A 17,438-nucleotide genomic window follows, 5' to 3' on the forward strand; every position below is an offset into this window, starting at 1 on the left:
CGACAGATATGTATGCGATGAAGTTAGCCTGCACCTATGGGCAGTAGGGGGATCCGAATCTACGCATATATGCGCATCTGCGGCGAGTTACTGTTGTGTTGGAGGAGTAGTAGCCGTGAGATGGCGTAGATAACGCAAAGGTCAAGGTGGGAAGGGTGTGGAAGGATAATGAGGACATTAGTTAGGTAAGATACCTACCTACCTAGGTCAGGATGGGTGGGTTAGGTACCTAGCCTTAGGTTCCTGTAATCCACCTAAGGTATGGATAAAGCAAGGTATCAAGAGGTATTTAAGTAGGTAGATAGGTACCTCTGTAAGAGAAGGTAGGTACGTCACTGCGGTACCTTACCTCTGGGTGTTTAATTTAGATATCACTTAACGTATCTAAGCTACATAGATACCTAGTAGATAGTAAAATTAATATAATATAAAAAGCCAAAAAGTAAACAGTAAAGTTTATACTCTTTATTTTCTAAAACTTTTTAAGTTTTTTATAATTTATTAACTTGAAAATAAATTAATATCAAAACTTGTTTTATAATAAGCTTTATTTTAACTTTTTATAAAGATTATATAAACTTTTTTCTTAATATATTTTTAACTACTTTATATAAGTATGCTTAATTAATTTTTTATAATAAAATAAATTTTTTAAAATATATATTATATAGTAAATAGTAAATAGTTATAGTATAGTATTAGTAGTAGAGCTAACTTAATAATAGTATTAGTATAATAGTAATAATAGTGGTAACAGTGGTAGTAGCACTCGCTTTACCTTACTCTAAAAATACTTATAAGAAGTTTTAAAAGATAGAGGGTACGAATTTACCCCCCTGCTTCTTGGCGCCCCATACCACATTTAGGTCTTTTACCATCTACTGTGTACTCTTTAAACAGAGAAGGCGCAGCTGGGGTCGCCGAATCGGGCGGTTTCTGCCACCATTTTTACATGTATAGGCTCCAGCAGCGAGGGGCGACCACGCACTCGAGGTATCTTGTCAGGTACCGAATACCATCATTGCCCGCCCCCACAAGACCTCCCACGCCGCACGCCGGGACCCACCGAATGACTTGAGGGACCACTTTTTGGACCCCTCCTTTCTGTCTCCTCGTTTCCGCGTTCACATTTCTCTTCTTTCCCATCCCAATTCCTGGCTTCGGGTATCCAACAATCCATGTGTATGGAGAGCCAACTCCGGCCGCCTAGATCGAATACCGCCAGCCATGGCACTCGTCCGCCTTAAATGGCGGCATTGCCGACGTTTCCCTATTGCTCTACGTCACCTCGTCTGGTTGCCCTGAGACGCGTATCTGCTTCATCAAGCCAAAGTTTGTGGATGAGACGAGATCAATGTCGGTGTTATATTTGGGAAATAGAAGCGGTAAGCCGCACAAGTTCCCGTCACCCCATCAAAGTCCTAGCTAATGGCACGGATCCAGATACTGCGAGGTGCGGGAGTGGAAATCGACGATCGCGAATTTTAGACGTGAGACAACGATGGACTTTTTCCTCTGCGTCTGCGAGACCTCTAGAGTCGGGTCCTCAGGCACGACGAAGGTACACATCCGCCAGTTCCAGCAGCTTTACACCTGCGTCACCGGCCGTTTTATGGATAGTGACGATGCCAGAGAGGTTTACAAGGTACGCGACGAGCCCTGCCTAGTCTGTACCTCGGGCAGATCCGACACAGAATGTCCGCTGACGCACTGCTAGTACCACGACAACGTGTTGGTCCCTCAGCTTGGCCTCTGGCCACCTAACACCGACGGCAAGCCGGTTGTCGGCATCGACGAGCTGCGAGTCATCCTTACCTTCAACCTAGCATATGACACCAGCATCTTCTCTACCGGGCTGCAACGCGTCTGGTTGCACGGCTATTACGTAATCCTGTCTTATACCGGAGTGCGACCTGCCGAGCTTGTGGATGGCGGGAGGAAGAGGCCGAAGGATGGCTCTTTGGACGAGCTATTCGGCCAGAAGGTCGTCATCGGGCCGGCCAACGGCGACGACGGCAGCAATACGGATAAGGCCGACGTGGCCGACGATGAGGAGGCAACCGATGACGATCCCAAGCGGCTTAACGAGCTGCTCTCGCGGGAGACCACAGGACGCGGCCGCCCAAAAGCCCTCTGCTACGAAAATATTCTCATGATGATTGTCTGCCACCCCGTGACGGGTAAAGCCATCCCAACAATGGCCATCAAGTTTATTCATCTCAAGGGAGCAGACGAAAAATCAAAACCGTATGCTTTCCGGCCTTGCCCAGAGCTCTCGACTCAAGGCTGCGCTCCAGGGCCGTCTTCTATTTTAGCCCAACTAAGAAGCTCATCCTCTGTGCCATCACCGTTATGATGGCCCACGCACTACGCGACCACGCCTTCGATGCGCCGAGCCTGACCAACGCCGCCCGTGTACTTAGGGCTGGGCCTGCTTTTACCAAATGCACCCCGCTGCGTCGGGAGGGGTCCATGCTCAAGACCCCGGTCTTCCGCCGTTTCGGTTTCGACGGAGTGCTTTCGGAAACAGAAGCCATGCTCTACAACAGGTTAAGATCCTCACGGAAATAACAGTGTTCTGACCGTATTGGGGACGAACGGCTCCCTCTCGAGGAACAGGCGTTTCGTTACTGCCGTCCGACTGTCAGGAACGACCATTTTGACGATGCACATCTAGAGGAGAGAGAGCGTGCAGAGCGTCGTAGTGAGCGTCAGGTGTGCCGGCATCGAGACTGCAAGGGGATGCAATTTAAGTACATGAGCCATTTCAGGAACCACGCCCGATCAGTACATGGGACCTCGCTGAGAACGCAAGACCAAGTCGAGCACAGACGAGCACGAAAGGCTGAGAACAGACAGTTACGACGGCAGTGCTGTGGTTAGTTTACAGGATTTGGACGCTGTATCAACAGAAGGCTAGCGACAGTGGGCTCGGTGTGGTCGGTGTTCAAGTGCGGTAACTGGGGTACAGGGGACGAGACTATGGAACGTAACTCTCAGTGAACGGACTACCAGGGTTGGCTCCTATCACAAATCTTACTCTGTACCTAGAATCAATTCTTGTGGTGGCTTTCCGGGTACCTAGATTCGGTAGCGACCACCCCTGCTCGCTCGAACTCCGGTAGCTTTTACGGAAAACCACCTGAGAGATAGGCTTAATAATAGAGACTACCAAGTAGCGCTGTTAGGAATCGAACCTGTCCTCTATTATATAACCTACTTAGCTCGATCCATATAACAGGCACGCGCCCCCGCGCGTTATTATAAACACTACCTACTTTAGTAACGTCGGAATATAAGATCTTATAAGGATAAGATGCGCTCTACTACTATCGTATAGCCTATACTGGTATATACGTACTACCTAAAAGGACCTTATTATAAAGGCGGCACTCTGGCTCGAACTAGTAGCTTCTGGAGTTTAAAGTACGTAGTACCTGCTGCCTGGACGAAGTTACTAGATAGGCTTAATAATAGAGATTACTAAGTAGCGTTATTAGGAATCGAACCTATCCTTTATTATCAAACCTATAGAGCTCGACCCATATAACAGGCACGCGCTCCCGCGCGTTATTATAATACTACCTACTCTAGTAAACGTCGGAATATAAGATCTTATAAGGATAAGATGCGCTTTATTACTATCGTATAGCCTGTATTAGTATATACGTACTACCTAAAAAGACCTTATTACAAAGGCGGTACTCTGGCTCGAACCAGTAGCTTCTGGAGTTTAAAGTACGCAGTACCTGCTGCCTGGACGAAGTTACCAGATAGACTAAATAATAGAGACTACCAAGTAGCGCTGTCAGGAATCGAACCTGTCCTCTATTATATAACCCACTTAGCTCTGAGAGTAGCAGAGTTAGATGTAAATCTAGGGTTAGTTGGTCCTCGGCCACTGTCCGCCAGCCTGATTAGCAGGTGAGGGAGCCGACTAGCGGGATCGTCAGGTGTATGTACTCGTGAGTACAATCCGTGGTCCTTACTGTAAGTTAGGTTACCACTTCACGAGCCACCCCTTCGCGAGCCGGGTATTTTGTATAGGTTTACATACAAACGATTTATCCCTGTAAAAAACCGGGAAAAAATCGGAAAAATCGGAAATTTACTTACGTAATCGATTAGCTTAATTAAATCAACATATGAGTTTTTCGAATTTTTCGCTTAGTAATATAAGAAGTTATATACGATTTAAGGTTTTTTGAAACTGCACTAACAGTTTGCCATATAATTTATTAGTAAATCTGTTAACTGTGCTCTATATCGGCCTCTTAACCTATTTTTTTCACGGTAATAAAGTGGATCTATTATCTAATCCTTTATACTATAAATAGAATGATGGTTAAGATTACGTAAACTTTTTTCATTTTATTTTTCTGATTTTTATTAAATTAAATAAGTCTTAAAAACGTTGATTTTTAGTGTTCTTTTTTAGAACCTCTTTGTATGGAAAAATAGGACAGTCGGAAAGGTGGAATTCTTACTGTGAAAATGGGTACGATTTTAGAAAGTTTTAACCTGTTCAAAAACGTGGTTTTTTTAAAATAATAAATTAAATAAAAATGAAATCAAATAATAAAAATAAGATTACTTAATACTAGCCATTCTTCTATTTATAAAATAAAGGATTATGTAATAGACCCACTCTATTACTATGAAAAAAATAGGTAAACATGTCGATATGAGCACAGTTAACAGATTTACTAATAAATTATATGGCAAACTGTTAGTGCAGTTTCAAAAAACCTTAAATCGTATATAACTTCTTATATTACTAAGCGAAAAATTCGAAAAACTCATATGTTGATTTAATTAAGCTAATCGATTACGTAAGTAAATTTCCGATTTTTCCGATTTTTTCCCGGTTTTTTACAGGGATAAATCGTTTGTATGTAAACCTATACAAAATACCCGGCTCGCGAAGGGGTGGCTCGCGAAGTGGTAGTCTAGCTTATTAGACGCACACCTGTTTGTCTGGTGTCTGGATGCCCGCGTTTAGCCACTGTCACGTTATTTTCTACATTTATATTCCGACTTGTCAAGTCTCGAATGTGTTCTGATAATAGGTGCAATGTGCCTAGAACTCGCATATCTGAATTGAGACTTCCGAGCCATGATGTCGCCGGGCAATTCAAATCTTGACGTCGGAGGAAGAAACTGGGAAGTTGACTCCCACAATCGTCCCAAAATTGGGATCTACTTAAGATGAAGTATAAATGCTATCAATTTGTCTTGGTGACTGCTGTGCTCCTACTCAGTACCTGCTGAGTAAGTTCTCGACGATCGCATTTGTCTGCTTCCCCCATGCCCCATGGCCCGGACTGTGCTAACATCCTGCGACCTGGTTTACTATAAGCGCAGTAGCGCTTGTTGACGCCTCAGCCCTAATCCTACGAGCAGGCCCCCCCCCCCCCAAAAAAGGGGGGCAGTAGAGACCGGATTTGGGACCTGGGTCCAGATCTGGTCCTACCATTCGGGTCCAACTCCAGGATCTCCAAGGGCCTGATTTTAGTATTACATGCCTATAGATATGTAGATTTAGTGGAAGTATTTGTAGGTGGTATTAACAACACAAGATAATGTTTGTCAATGCAGCGAGTCTAACCCTAGCTACTTAATTCTTCTTATTCTCACAGCCTAGCCATATATAAAAGATTCAAATTTTATAAGGTCTCTGAGCGGAACCGCTAAGAAACATCCATGTTGGTAAAATCGGCCGGGGATGTTACACAAAGGCAGCGAAAACGGGACAGGAGTAACGAGAATTTCCAAAAGAGATGGCAAACACTGGTGAAAAAAAAAAAAAATTTCAGTGAACTCAGCCAGGAACTACGAAGCTGATATCCACATCTCTATACACCTAAAGCGCCGAAATTATATCTTTCCTTCCAGAAAGAATGTATTGCCACTGTCAATAGAGGACATGGAAAAGCGCTATCCAATGCCAGTGGTACCCACAGGAACAGATGTTAGGATGCCAAGTAGCACGGAGTCTATGGAGTAACATTGCGGTCAGTCTGCAGCTTATACTAAGCTAGAACCCGTTTAACCAGTGCCAACATATTTTTTGTGTCCGTTGCAGGTCTGGACTTGATCCGGTGGCCGACTCTCCTAAACCGGTCCAGAATTCGCGCAGGCTCGAACGGATGGCACGTTCCTGGTGGCAGTTCCTGGATGGCAGCTCATGGTGACTTCAACTGCAGAATGTGCCATGTCCGGGCATTCTTTCGCACAAAGATGAAAGTCGTGTTGGAACGGGACACATGTAAGGCCTGGCAGGCCGCCGCCCCAGCCTGACTTCATTCTCCAGCGGTTGGCCATGATTCAACTGGAGTGCTTGTTGCCCAGCTGACGCGTACATGTGATGGCCGTAAGTGGCCCATATCAAGCCAACAAGACACTACTCCGAACGCGCCTACATAAGTAGGCCTTGTTTTCGAGTAGAGATTGTCGCCGTTGCGGCAGAGCTGCGAGCCAGGAAATACATGGCTGGTCGGCAACCGCGTGCGATAGCTGCCATGATTCCGGATATTCGACCGGGTGAGGGTGAGTTTAGAGGTTTCTTCCAATTAATTACAGATTAACAACTCGCATGTCACTGACCTGGCAATACCTAACCCTTCACGAAGAGTGCATCGGGGTATTGGGCTTTCAGGAAGCGCCGGAGACTCTCTGCATCCTTCAGTTTTCAGTCCTTGCCCAAAATCTCTTCTCGATCTTCTCTCGCTCGACTCTCTATTTCATGGAGCACGTCCACAACGTCCACAGCGTCCTCAACACGCTCTGTTTCTTAGCATACAGGCACTTACCTACATTATTTTTGCCTCCTCCTGTATACCGTAATAAATCACAAGCTCTGCCACCTCTAGGTCTGCTTAGGAACGGCAGGTCCATGTCTAGCTCTGGAGAGGCACATTTCGGCTCACTGTGGGGTCACCTCAGTGGATACATCGGCGGTCAAGTTATAGCATTTAGCATTCAGCAAGTGACCCAGCCAGTGTGCCCATACCCCCTCTAACAAATACAGATGGTCAGAGGCTCGATGGGTCAGATAGCGGAGGTGCCAGGCGGGGCCGAGACGGCGGGGGAGGGTTGTGATGTTAGCCGGCCATGGCGGTATGCGAGTATGTATGGTGTCAGATCCGGGGTTCCTTGCATAGCCCTTAGCTCCTCGTTCGCAGCGGCGGCAAGGGTCCATTTTGCAAGCCCTCGAAGGAGCGCGACGCGGTAACGCCGCCCGTCGCGGCCAGCCAGCTGACCAGCAGCAGCTCACAGTGCACTAGCTATTGGTTGCAGCTCCCGCTAGGCTAAGGCAATCCTGGTGTCCAGGCCGCCGGCACGGGTAGGGCTGAGTCTCTCCTAGGCCTATATCCACCACTGAAGAAGTCTTGTTGGCCTCTTGGGAATGAATCATTGCTATCATTGTCGCTGCCAGAGCCGTCGCTATCATCGTCTGAGATTTATACTGGCTCGTCTAGAGATTTTCCAATGGAGCAGGATTGGGGTTCGCGTCACTCGCCCCCCTACTGAGGTGTGGCTCGGCTCTATAGCTTGAACGTGGAAGGGTGTTGTTTTTGATACTGATTCTGGAGACTTCGGCTTTTGAGCTCGGTATTCGCCGACACAGGAGGAATCCAAAATGATACACGATCAATATTGGCGCAAGCCATCGTCCATTATGCCATTGGTGAAGCGCAAACAATCCCGGCACGATAGATGATTTTTGTTGAAATCCATTCATACATGGACAGGCTAGAGAAATATATCTCCACGCGCGGACCCTGCCATGGCTCTCCGATGCTGTGTCTCGATCCCCTCCCAGTCCGCTCGCAAACGGGCGTTCCTCCGCAGCAAATCTGCCCTTGGGTTAGAATCGGGAGGCCCTAGTCGTGTTCGGCTCCTTTTGTCTCCCTCGGCCCCCTCGTCCTCCTCATCCCTCGCCTCTCGCTCTCCTCACCCCCATCGTCCCTCTCGTAATACTGCCAATCATCCATCTGTCGAGCCACCTTGTTGAAACAACTCCCTGGTTAGGCACGTACGATTGTCGGCCTCGCCGTGGCTACATAGTTAGCCCGTTCCACCTCCTTGCGTGCTGCGGCCTGTACTCGACCCTAGATTAGATAATGGTTCCCCTGAGCCGCCAATCAAGGATACTTGCCCAGCCCACGGGATCCTGCTCGCGTTGCATGTCTGCCTCGCTATTGTGTGACGGCTAGGAGGAGTCGTATAGGTAGCCTCAGCTCCTGCAATGCGTCGACGGAATCATAATCTCCAGACACCCTCTGCCCGTCCGATCTAACGTATCCAACTTGCGTGTCGGTCTCCCTGTTAGGGCCAGACGCGCCGTGGTTCTCCCTTAGTCTCTCCTATCTCTACCAGTCATCGAACCGTGCAATGGTTGTCTCTTGAATTCGGGAGTTGTAGCCCGTGTAGTCGGCCTCTTCTTCAGCCTTTGCAGCAGGCCGACGAATTGCCACCCCTAGCCAGACGACCTCCCCCACGAGACACCTCTCCTTCCTGCCGCAACGTGGCTAGCCATGTGATGGGTCAGCAGACAAGGAGCTCAGCGTTCAAAGTGCGAAGGAGGGAACCATGCACAAAGTGTCAAGCAACTCCAACCTTCATGTCCATAGATCCCGTATCCCCTCTCCCCTTTTGGTGGGCGACGGAATGGCGTTTATAATCAGTCCGGTGATGATGAATAGAGTACGAATCCGTATGGGAAGACGGCGGGAAATGTGAAGGACTCTAGCTGCCTAGCGGGTTGGTGAAAACTTGTGGCATCATCTTATGGCTGGCTGGGTTAGCGGGAGCCTCGTAGGAATCCTCTCGAAAGACATACCTGACGGCGCTCGGCGCACGTTAAAGAAGAGAAATGGGACAAAGTTGCAGGAGGTTGAGCGCCAGAACCATTGTTCATGGGGTGGCCTAGAGTCCAGACGGTTCGACCGCAGTCCCGGTTGGGCCAGAATGGAGTCGGCAGGTGAGAAGAGACGAGAGACAGTGAAGGTCGTGGGACATGTCCTACGTTGTGAAACGGGCGGCGGCGATAAGGGCGAAGGCAATGGAGAAGCGGTGAGGATTCGGAAATGATCGCGGCACGCTGTGTGAGTAGGGATGGGCCGGAGAGAGAAGGGCAAGGGAGGAGCAAGGTAGAGAGTGTAGGAAGCCGACATCGACGGACGTTGGGACGTAGGGGAGACGTTTATACCGCAGCGAGACCGCAGCGAGACCGTGGAGAGAGGCGTCGCGCGAAGCGCTATGCCCCATCGGGGAAAAATTGCAATGCGTCCAAACCTGGCTGAGCAGGCATTCAGCGACTTCGTGATTTACCATGCTGGGTACCTCTCATTTGCATGCTTGTGGCATGCTTGTGGAAGCTCTGAGAAAGGCACAGTTTGCTCTGGTTGAGAGGTACCTCCTAATACCTCCCAATGAAGTGGCACCTGCCTAGCATTTAGGTGTAGGAGTAAGTACCTACCTACCTAATATTGATCGCTCCACCGTTTGTCCATCCACCGCTGATATGACGCATTCAATAAATGCCCACCTAGAGGTAGGAGGTAGGTACCTATACTAGAGGTACCTTAGGTACCCTTTTTATCATTCAAGGGGCTGTATTTAAAAGTGCTAATATGGGCTGCGTCAGGCTAGGGGTAGTTCTGTACCTTTGGGGCAGCATCTTCCCAGATGAAAATATCACAGATTCCTCGTTGGAAAACCCTGCGGCCTTCTCTGGATGGAGGCTCTGTGTGCAACTTGCTATCTAGGTACGTCAGCTAGAACTTGACTGGGTGGCTCACCGATCACGCGCACCACTGTTGTCAACGCCTTACCTACCTAGGTACCTAGGTAGGTACCTGCTCGATGTTGGTAGCACGGGTAGAGCAGCCCGTTGAATGCGTACGTATACCGAACAGGTACTATACGGTTTGGTGTGAGCTGCCGGGATGTCCAGGTACCTACCTGTATACCAGGAACATGGGCCTTGGGTAGAGGTAGGTTGGTAACGGTAAGGTGCCCCGCTATCTGTCCGTTGGATACCCGATAAGATAAGCTACAGCTAACCGATAATGTGGGGATCTACCTATTAAGTATTTGCCTATTTCACATGCACTTTGCATGAAGTGGAATAATTGCACACGATGTAGAAGTGCTGTAGCGGCTGATTAGCCAGCTAAGGTGTTGTTATGCTGCTACTGCTCTCCGAACGCCTCTTATGATTAGCGCAGACAATTCTCCTTGTATAGCTATATGTGTGTCCCTGGCATCGGCCGTACAACTTCTCACATCGTTTACCTGGGCAGGTATGTATCCAACGCCCGTAAGGACCGCCTTGCTGAGGCTATCCCGCGACCTCCCGTGGTGTACTGGGGGCGTGCTAAGTCAGGCTTCCACAGCTATTCCGATGACCTATCTCGCAGCTCGTGTCCATTGATGTTTCGCCCTGTATTCTCACTCTTCAGTCCGTTTCGCTGCTTTGCCCCTCTTGTAGGGGAACCAGCCCGCTGACCTCGCCATCTGGCTCCTGTGGAGCATGTGTCGATATCGATCTCGCGGGCCTCCCTAGGTAAATGTTTCCGGAAGGTTATTACCTGATCTAGCTAGACTTTTGCCGTGGTCCGTCACTGCCTCACCGAAGGTTGTCCCGGCACGTCCAACTCATCGATACCTTCCTACATATGAAAGACAACAGGTACATCGGGTACTCTCGCGAGGCGCTGCGAGCTTGCGTAGAGGTAGAGGGAGGTACTTACGACCTACCTGTAGGTACCTTGCTCGAAGTGCCTACCCAGGTAGATCTACAATTCTAACTCTCCGGACTGCGTCATGAGGCTAGTAGAGGAAGGTGCTATGCCACCTGGGCTTAGGTAATGGCTCTGCCAGTCCGGCAGGAACCCAACGAATGTACCGGCGATGTAAGTAGTTCCCACATGTCGGACCTCAGAGCGCAAACCCGGCGGAGGCCACAGGGTCCCAGGTACGCGGGGGGTACTTAGGTACGGAAACCTGAGTCCGATCCACTTTTTCCCGGTTGAAATTTTTTGTGTGGTTGATCGCGATGGACTAAGAGGCACGAAAAATCTTCCCAAAAAGATGCTAAAAGAGGACGGGCCCTGACCCTCTCTCTTATTTCGCCTTTTCCTCTTCCTTTCTCCCCAACGACTTGACAACTTTATCCGCCAGCTCGTCACCAGAAACTCTCACAAAAAATCTAAAAAAGAGACTCGGATATAAAGTACGATCTCCCCCGCTCGTACTTCATTTCTGTTCTCGCCAAATTCATTCAAGCAAAAACCCAAAACCCAAAAAAAAACTCGGAAAACAGAAAAAAAAGCCCATTCCACCTCACGACCTCTCATTCCCGCCCGCTCCCTTCGATCCGCCCTCGCCTCCCATCCGTTGAGCAAGGTGCTGCTGGCGACTCCCCCCGCCTGTTCGTCCATCTTCACCTACAGCGAAACCGTCTTCCGAATTCGAGCAGACTTAGCCAGACGTTTGCGAACCACAAAGGAATCTCTGTGACCTTGACGACAGACAAGCCAGCCTCTTTGCCTGGCTAGTTCTTATTTTCCGCCGATCGCCTAACACTCGGTCTCGAGGCGACAGCATTATTTCGCCCCCTTCGGTTCACCCTAATCATCTGGTAGGCTCCCCCCCCCCCGGTCGCTTCTATCCTGCCACCTGTCTGTCTTCTTTTTCTCCGTCCCGAGATAGCTGTCAGGCGCAAGTTTGGCATCCCGCCTCCCTCTCCCCCTCCCCCCACCGCCCCAACCAGGAATTCATACTCCTTTATGCTTCAATTGTGCTAACGCCTCTGCAATCTGCCAGCCAATTACTTCCTTCGCAATGGCCGCTGCTACTGCCCCCGGCGCTGTTGACCAGCTTGCCGCCGACCTTGGCAACGCCTCTCTCAACGGCGGTGATGCGAAACCGACCTTGATCAATACTAATGTTGCTCCCGACGCCCACGGCGACGGGGGTGATGCTGCTGGACCCACCCCCAGCTCTGCCCAGACTCCTCACCCTGCCGTATCCGCCTCTCTCTACGTCGGTGAACTCGACCCTTCCGTCACCGAAGCCATGCTGTTCGAGCTCTTCTCTCAGATAGGCTCTGTCGCCTCGATTCGCGTTTGCCGTGACGCCGTTACTCGCCGCTCCCTCGGCTATGCCTACGTCAACTATAACACTACTGCTGATGGCGAGCGTGCTCTCGAGGAGCTCAACTACACTCAGATCAAGGGACGTCCGTGCCGTATCATGTGGTCCCAGCGTGACCCCAACCTGCGCAAGAGCGGGCAGGGCAACATTTTTATCAAGAACCTGGATGCTGCCATCGATAACAAGGCCCTCCACGACACCTTTGCCGCTTTTGGTAACATCCTGAGCTGCAAAGTCGCCCAAGATGAGAACGGCAACTCCAAAGGATACGGCTTTGTGCATTACGAGACCGACGAGGCTGCTGCTCAAGCCATCAAGCATGTCAACGGAATGTTGCTCAATGAGAAGAAGGTCTACGTTGGTCACCACATTCCCAAGAAGGACCGCCAGAGCAAGTTTGAGGAGATGAAGGCGAACTTCACCAACGTTTACGTGAAAAATATCCAAGCGGACGTTACTGACGACGAGTTCCGGGAGCTCTTCGAGAGATTTGGTGACGTAACTTCGTCGTCTTTGGCTCGTGATAACGAGGGCAAATCCCGTGGCTTTGGCTTTGTTAATTTCACCACCCACGAAAGTGCCGCCAAGGCGGTTGACGACCTTAACGGCAAGGATTTCCATGGACAGGACCTCTACGTTGGCCGGGCCCAGAAGAAGCACGAGCGCGAGGAGGAATTGCGCAAGTCTTACGAGGCGGCTCGCCAAGAGAAGGCCAACAAGTACCAGGGGGTGAACCTCTACATTAAGAACTTGGACGATGATGTCGACGACGATAAGCTGCGCCAGATGTTCGCCGAGTTTGGCGCCATTACCTCCGCCAAGGTGATGCGTGACACTATCAGTGACGCGGAGGAAGAGAAGGAGGGCAAGGATAAAGAGAACCAGAAGGAATCCGGCGACGAGGGGAAGGAGGAGGGCGAGAAGAAGGATAAAAAGCCCGAAAGGAAGCTCGGGAAGAGTAAGGGCTTTGGATTCGTATGCTTTGCCAACCCCGACGATGCGACAAAGGCCGTCAGCGATATGAACCAACGCATGTTCAACAACAAGCCGTTGTATGTCGCGCTAGCCCAGCGGAAGGATGTTCGGAAGAGCCAGCTTGAGGCTAGTATCCAAGCTCGCAACCAACTCCGGATGCAGCAAGCTGCGGCGGCAGGGATGCCTCAGCAGTACATGCAACCTCCCGTGTACTACCCTCCAGGTCAGCAGCCGGGTTTCCCTCCCCAAGGCGGCCGCGGCATGCCATTCCCTGGTATCGGCATGCCGGGCGCGCAAGGTGGCCGACCTGGCCAATTCAACCCTACTGCATACGGAGGACCTCAGGGAGGTCGCGGTGGACCCATACCTCAACTTCCACCTAGCATGTATCTCCCGAGCCAGTTTCCGCCAGGTGCTCCGTACGGGCAGCCCGGCACCCCACAGTTTATGGCCGCGATGGCCCAGGTGCAGCAGGCGGCCCTGGGGGGTGGTCGCGGCGTCCCCGCCGGCCGAGGACCAATTCAGGCAATTCCGGCCAACATGGGTTTACCGGGCGGCCCTGGCGGCATGCCTGGCTACCCCCCTAATTCGCGGCAGGGTGGTTCTGCGGGTCGTGGCGGGATAAACAACCGGAATGGCCAACCGGGACAATTCCCTCCCCAGGGTGGACGCGGGATCCCTAACCAACCGATCGGCAACGTCTCGAATGCACAGCAAGACCTAACCCCGACTGCAATTTTGCATTCACAGCTGCAAGCCCAAGGCAACCCGCAACAGCAGAAGCAGATGCTTGGCGAGCTGATCTTCCCCAAGATTCAGTCAATCCAGCCGGATCTGGCAGGCAAGATTACGGGCATGCTTCTAGAGATGGACAATGCCGAGCTTGTCAACCTGTAAGTCGGAAAAAATTTTCACTTTTTCACAGCGGCAAATTGCTAACAGTTTTTACAGCATCGAAGACGAGAGCGCTCTCCGGGCGAAGGTCGACGAAGCCATGGCCGTCTATGACGATTACATCAAAACTCAAACTACCACGGAGGGTGAAGCCGGAAAGAAGGATGACAAGGCCGATGACAAAGCATAAACGGGGGCGATGGCGCTCCTTTTTATATATCCTCGCGCCTTCTGTGGCGAAAAGGGTTTATGTCCTATCCTGTCTCCTTCGGCGTCAATTCCCCCAATACTTTGACGGTTTGGAAGGTCAATTCCCGCAACTGGTTTCGGAAAAGTTATGACATCGGTTCTGCATCCAGAGGTGGATGGCTCGGTATCGATTTTTGCATCCTTTGACGCATATCACTCTTCATGCCTCCCATGACCCTTACGTCTTTTATGTCCGAACAGATCTCTCCACCCTCTAGGCGCTCTAGCATCTAGGCTCTGGCTCGAGAGATGCTCTTCTCGTACCCCATGCATGTATTGATAGACTATTTGCTCCTTGTTGGGAGCGCTGGCCGGATGCCGGTGCTCAAGTCATTAGGCGTTTTACGGTCACAGCCGGTCGGCCTTGCGGTATTCGCTGCCCGGCACCGAACGGGAATCTGGCGGCACAATGATTCTGAAGCAAATACCCCCCTTTAGGGTTGCCGAACGGGACAACTCAGAATGAAGTAGAGGTTATTCCAAGGAGGAACTTCTGATAATGAACAAAAATGCCTTGTTACATGATCTTCACGCGCGCAGCCCAACATGTGTGATTGCGTACCACGCAGCATGCTTAAGAGAATATATATATATATATATAGGTATATATGACATGGCTAACGGTCATGACCGTCCCTCGCAGTTCATGCGTGCATCGCACGACACACGCGCGACGGATAGATGTAGGTGAAAAACGGGACGAGTACCTTGGCTGCGTCCGGAATCCTTTAGTATATAGATCGTGGTGGTGCCACATGGCTCTGGGTGGCCATGTCACTAGACCCTCTAACAGGGATTATATATTTATATACGCCACGATACCTTTCTACGGGATGGGGTTCCGCGAGGCGGGAAGACGGAGGAGGCGAAAGTGGAGGAGGAGGAGGTGGAGAAGAAGATGGAGAAGGGAAAGGCAAGGGAACAGAAATGCGGGGAGACTAACGATGGTCAGAGCAAGCAGCCGTCAAGACCGGAGCCAACGAGTCAGTCATTCCATACCTGGGTATGTCAAGGCAATTTATGCCGAACCGGAGAAGCAAGCCCATGACACTTCTTTCTCAGATGTTATCTACCCTAGTTAAGATAATTATCCGTATCCTTGTTAGTAACGCTGGATGCGTTAGAGGATTAATCATATATAAGAATAGGTCTACTCTCATAACCGCCGTGACGAAATCCTGTCACCTAGGTATCAGGCTATATACATATACATATATACAGACATCATCCTTCGAATTGGTCTATCTTTTGCGGGTGCCTGGGAAACATACGGAGCCGGAACGGTTCCGCTTGGTCTTGGGCTCACTCGTATGCGCATGGCCCGGTGACCCCTTTCGCCCGCGTCCCGACCTCTTGTGCTCCAACGACATCGATCCCATGCAAATACGCACCACCTAAGAGGTTGGCACGAACGCGGCGCCTCGTCCATGCAAATGCACGCATGCCTAGGTACGTACATATAGGAGACCATTGGCGCACCTCGTCTCCTCTGTTGACGTCTTGCCCTGTCCCCTATCAGTCGACTGCTTTCGAGACTGGCGAGCGTGTAGGCGCAGATGATGGGCCGGAAATCCCCGGAAATCCACACGACGTAGCGAGAGGCGCATTGCCTGGCTCCATATCGGCGGGTCGTAGAGAGGCGTGAGAAATAATAGAAAACGAAAAAAAAAAAAAGAAAAGAAAATGCAGGTACACGTGTTGTAAGCACATGTCGGGTATCTCAAGCCGGCATGCCGTGCCTATCTACCTGCCTGCCTCCACGAAGACGAGGGTGCCGGTAGAATAGGTAGATACACCTCGGTACCGGTAAGCTTGTAACTCGATGAATGTGCTGGATGGTTAGGTACCTAGGTAGGTCCGTCTCATTATCTAGTTTAGGTAGAATGCGTGACGTTAAATATACTTCTTCTTCTACCTAGGTAGGTCTATGTACGGAGGCCGAGCTTAGAGGACTACGAGCCTAATAAGGACCTAGGTACTACAGGTAGGTAGGTAAATTAGGTACTTTGCCCCTAAACGCCGCTCAAGGTACAGTAACCGAGTGTACCTGGGGTCGGTGGTTTGGGACGGGGACAAAAAGGCCTGTAGGTTGGGTGTCGCTCTCCCGGCCTACAATTACAGGCCCCTCCTGGCCTGAGGCGCATGTGTATGCGGCATGGAGCCAACCTATCTAGGCCGTTTCCGCTCACATCCCCGTCGAATCTGGCACGGCAGAACTCAAAAGCAGCCTCTCTTTCTGTGTAGGAGGGGTGGAGATCTGCCTACTTGCTTCTGGCCGATAGCCCAGGGAGGTGGGTAGGTAAAATACAGTTCGTATGAGGAGCCCGTGCAAGAGGACCAAGGCTCTACCAAGTGCCCCTTACTACGTCGCGATGCAGAAATGTCACACCCCGGTCCCCCCTTCGTCGGGTAGCCGGGGTATTACATAAAGCAGAGGTGAGAGGTCGTGGGCAGCGCCCCCTTTTTTCATTTTTTTAATTTAAATCTTTTATCCTTTATTTATCATTCTTTTTTTTATTGAAGAAACCCCCCCCCCCAAAAAAAACCAGTACCTACCTACCGGGTCTACTAGTTTCCCCGATCCCATCGACGTCGGACCCTATAAGGCACCTTCGCTGTCTGCCTACGATCCTCCGTCCCGTCCTGTTCGCGAGCATCCATCCTTCAGTTCTGGACCGTGTTCCCCCCCCCCCCACCTCTTTTTCTCCCGCCTCTTCTCCATTCCCACTGCGGCCACTCTCTCCTCCCTGCCAGGCTACTAACGGCTACCGTTACTCGTCACTACTGCACCTAACCACAAATCACCTGTGATATTTCTACACCACATCGGTCTTGGCAAGCGCAAAACCAGTGAGGCCTCCTCCTCTTCTCCGTGCCGGGCTCCGTGCGACTCGACCGGTATTTAAGAAAAGAAAGAAGAAAAAAACTCGTCGAGCCCAGACCAGTGACGAACCCCACACCGGCTGAGCTGAGCTGACCTCGATTCCACCCCAGACGGTTTGACTCAACTCGACCTCTTATTATTCTTCCTCTACCTGACCCCCAACCCGGTGCCAATTCCAAGTTCTCACCTTTGACCCGCTCGCGCCTGCAACACCCGATCTTTGGGTGGTAGCCATGAGCCCCCAGTGAGAGGCCCAGGTTTCAGGTCGACA

At 50.6% G+C, this 17,438-nt stretch overlaps 4 protein-coding genes across 4 annotated transcripts; all 4 read left to right on the forward strand.

The window, feature by feature from the left end:
- Nucleotides 1-1,501: 1,501 nt before the first annotated feature.
- GGS23DRAFT_594281 (uncharacterized protein) lies at nt 1,502-2,571 on the forward strand (the record flags this gene model as incomplete). Its single annotated transcript, XM_051518136.1, has 3 exons — nt 1,502-1,645; nt 1,718-2,247; nt 2,298-2,571. The coding sequence occupies 3 exons, from the start codon at nt 1,502-1,504 to the stop codon at nt 2,569-2,571; spliced, it is 948 nt and encodes a 315-aa protein (XP_051374845.1).
- A 3,527-nt stretch (nt 2,572-6,098) lies between these two features.
- On the forward strand, nt 6,099-7,249 carry GGS23DRAFT_371017 (uncharacterized protein). The gene is made up of 3 exons (XM_051513349.1): nt 6,099-6,268; nt 6,379-6,549; nt 6,633-7,249. Exons 1-3 carry the CDS (start codon nt 6,178-6,180, stop codon nt 7,019-7,021), a joined length of 651 nt encoding a protein of 216 aa, XP_051374846.1. The 5' UTR covers nt 6,099-6,177; the 3' UTR covers nt 7,022-7,249.
- A 4,310-nt stretch (nt 7,250-11,559) lies between these two features.
- Nucleotides 11,560-14,378, forward strand: GGS23DRAFT_371042 (polyadenylate binding protein). Its single transcript, XM_051513351.1, has 3 exons — nt 11,560-11,650; nt 11,836-14,033; nt 14,092-14,378. The coding sequence occupies exons 2-3, from the start codon at nt 11,854-11,856 to the stop codon at nt 14,222-14,224; spliced, it is 2,313 nt and encodes a 770-aa protein (XP_051374847.1). The 5' UTR covers nt 11,560-11,650; nt 11,836-11,853; the 3' UTR covers nt 14,225-14,378.
- A 428-nt stretch (nt 14,379-14,806) lies between these two features.
- GGS23DRAFT_371026 (uncharacterized protein) lies at nt 14,807-15,420 on the forward strand. Its single transcript, XM_051513350.1, has one exon. The coding sequence runs from the start codon at nt 14,892-14,894 to the stop codon at nt 15,363-15,365; it is 474 nt and encodes a 157-aa protein (XP_051374848.1). The 5' UTR covers nt 14,807-14,891; the 3' UTR covers nt 15,366-15,420.
- The last annotated feature ends 2,018 nt before the right edge of the window (nt 15,421-17,438 follow it).

The sequence above is a fragment of the Durotheca rogersii genome (genome assembly GCF_024521655.1).
Source record: "Durotheca rogersii strain YMJ 92031201 chromosome Unknown GGS23scaffold_4, whole genome shotgun sequence".
Taxonomy (NCBI): domain Eukaryota; kingdom Fungi; phylum Ascomycota; class Sordariomycetes; order Xylariales; family Xylariaceae; genus Durotheca; species Durotheca rogersii.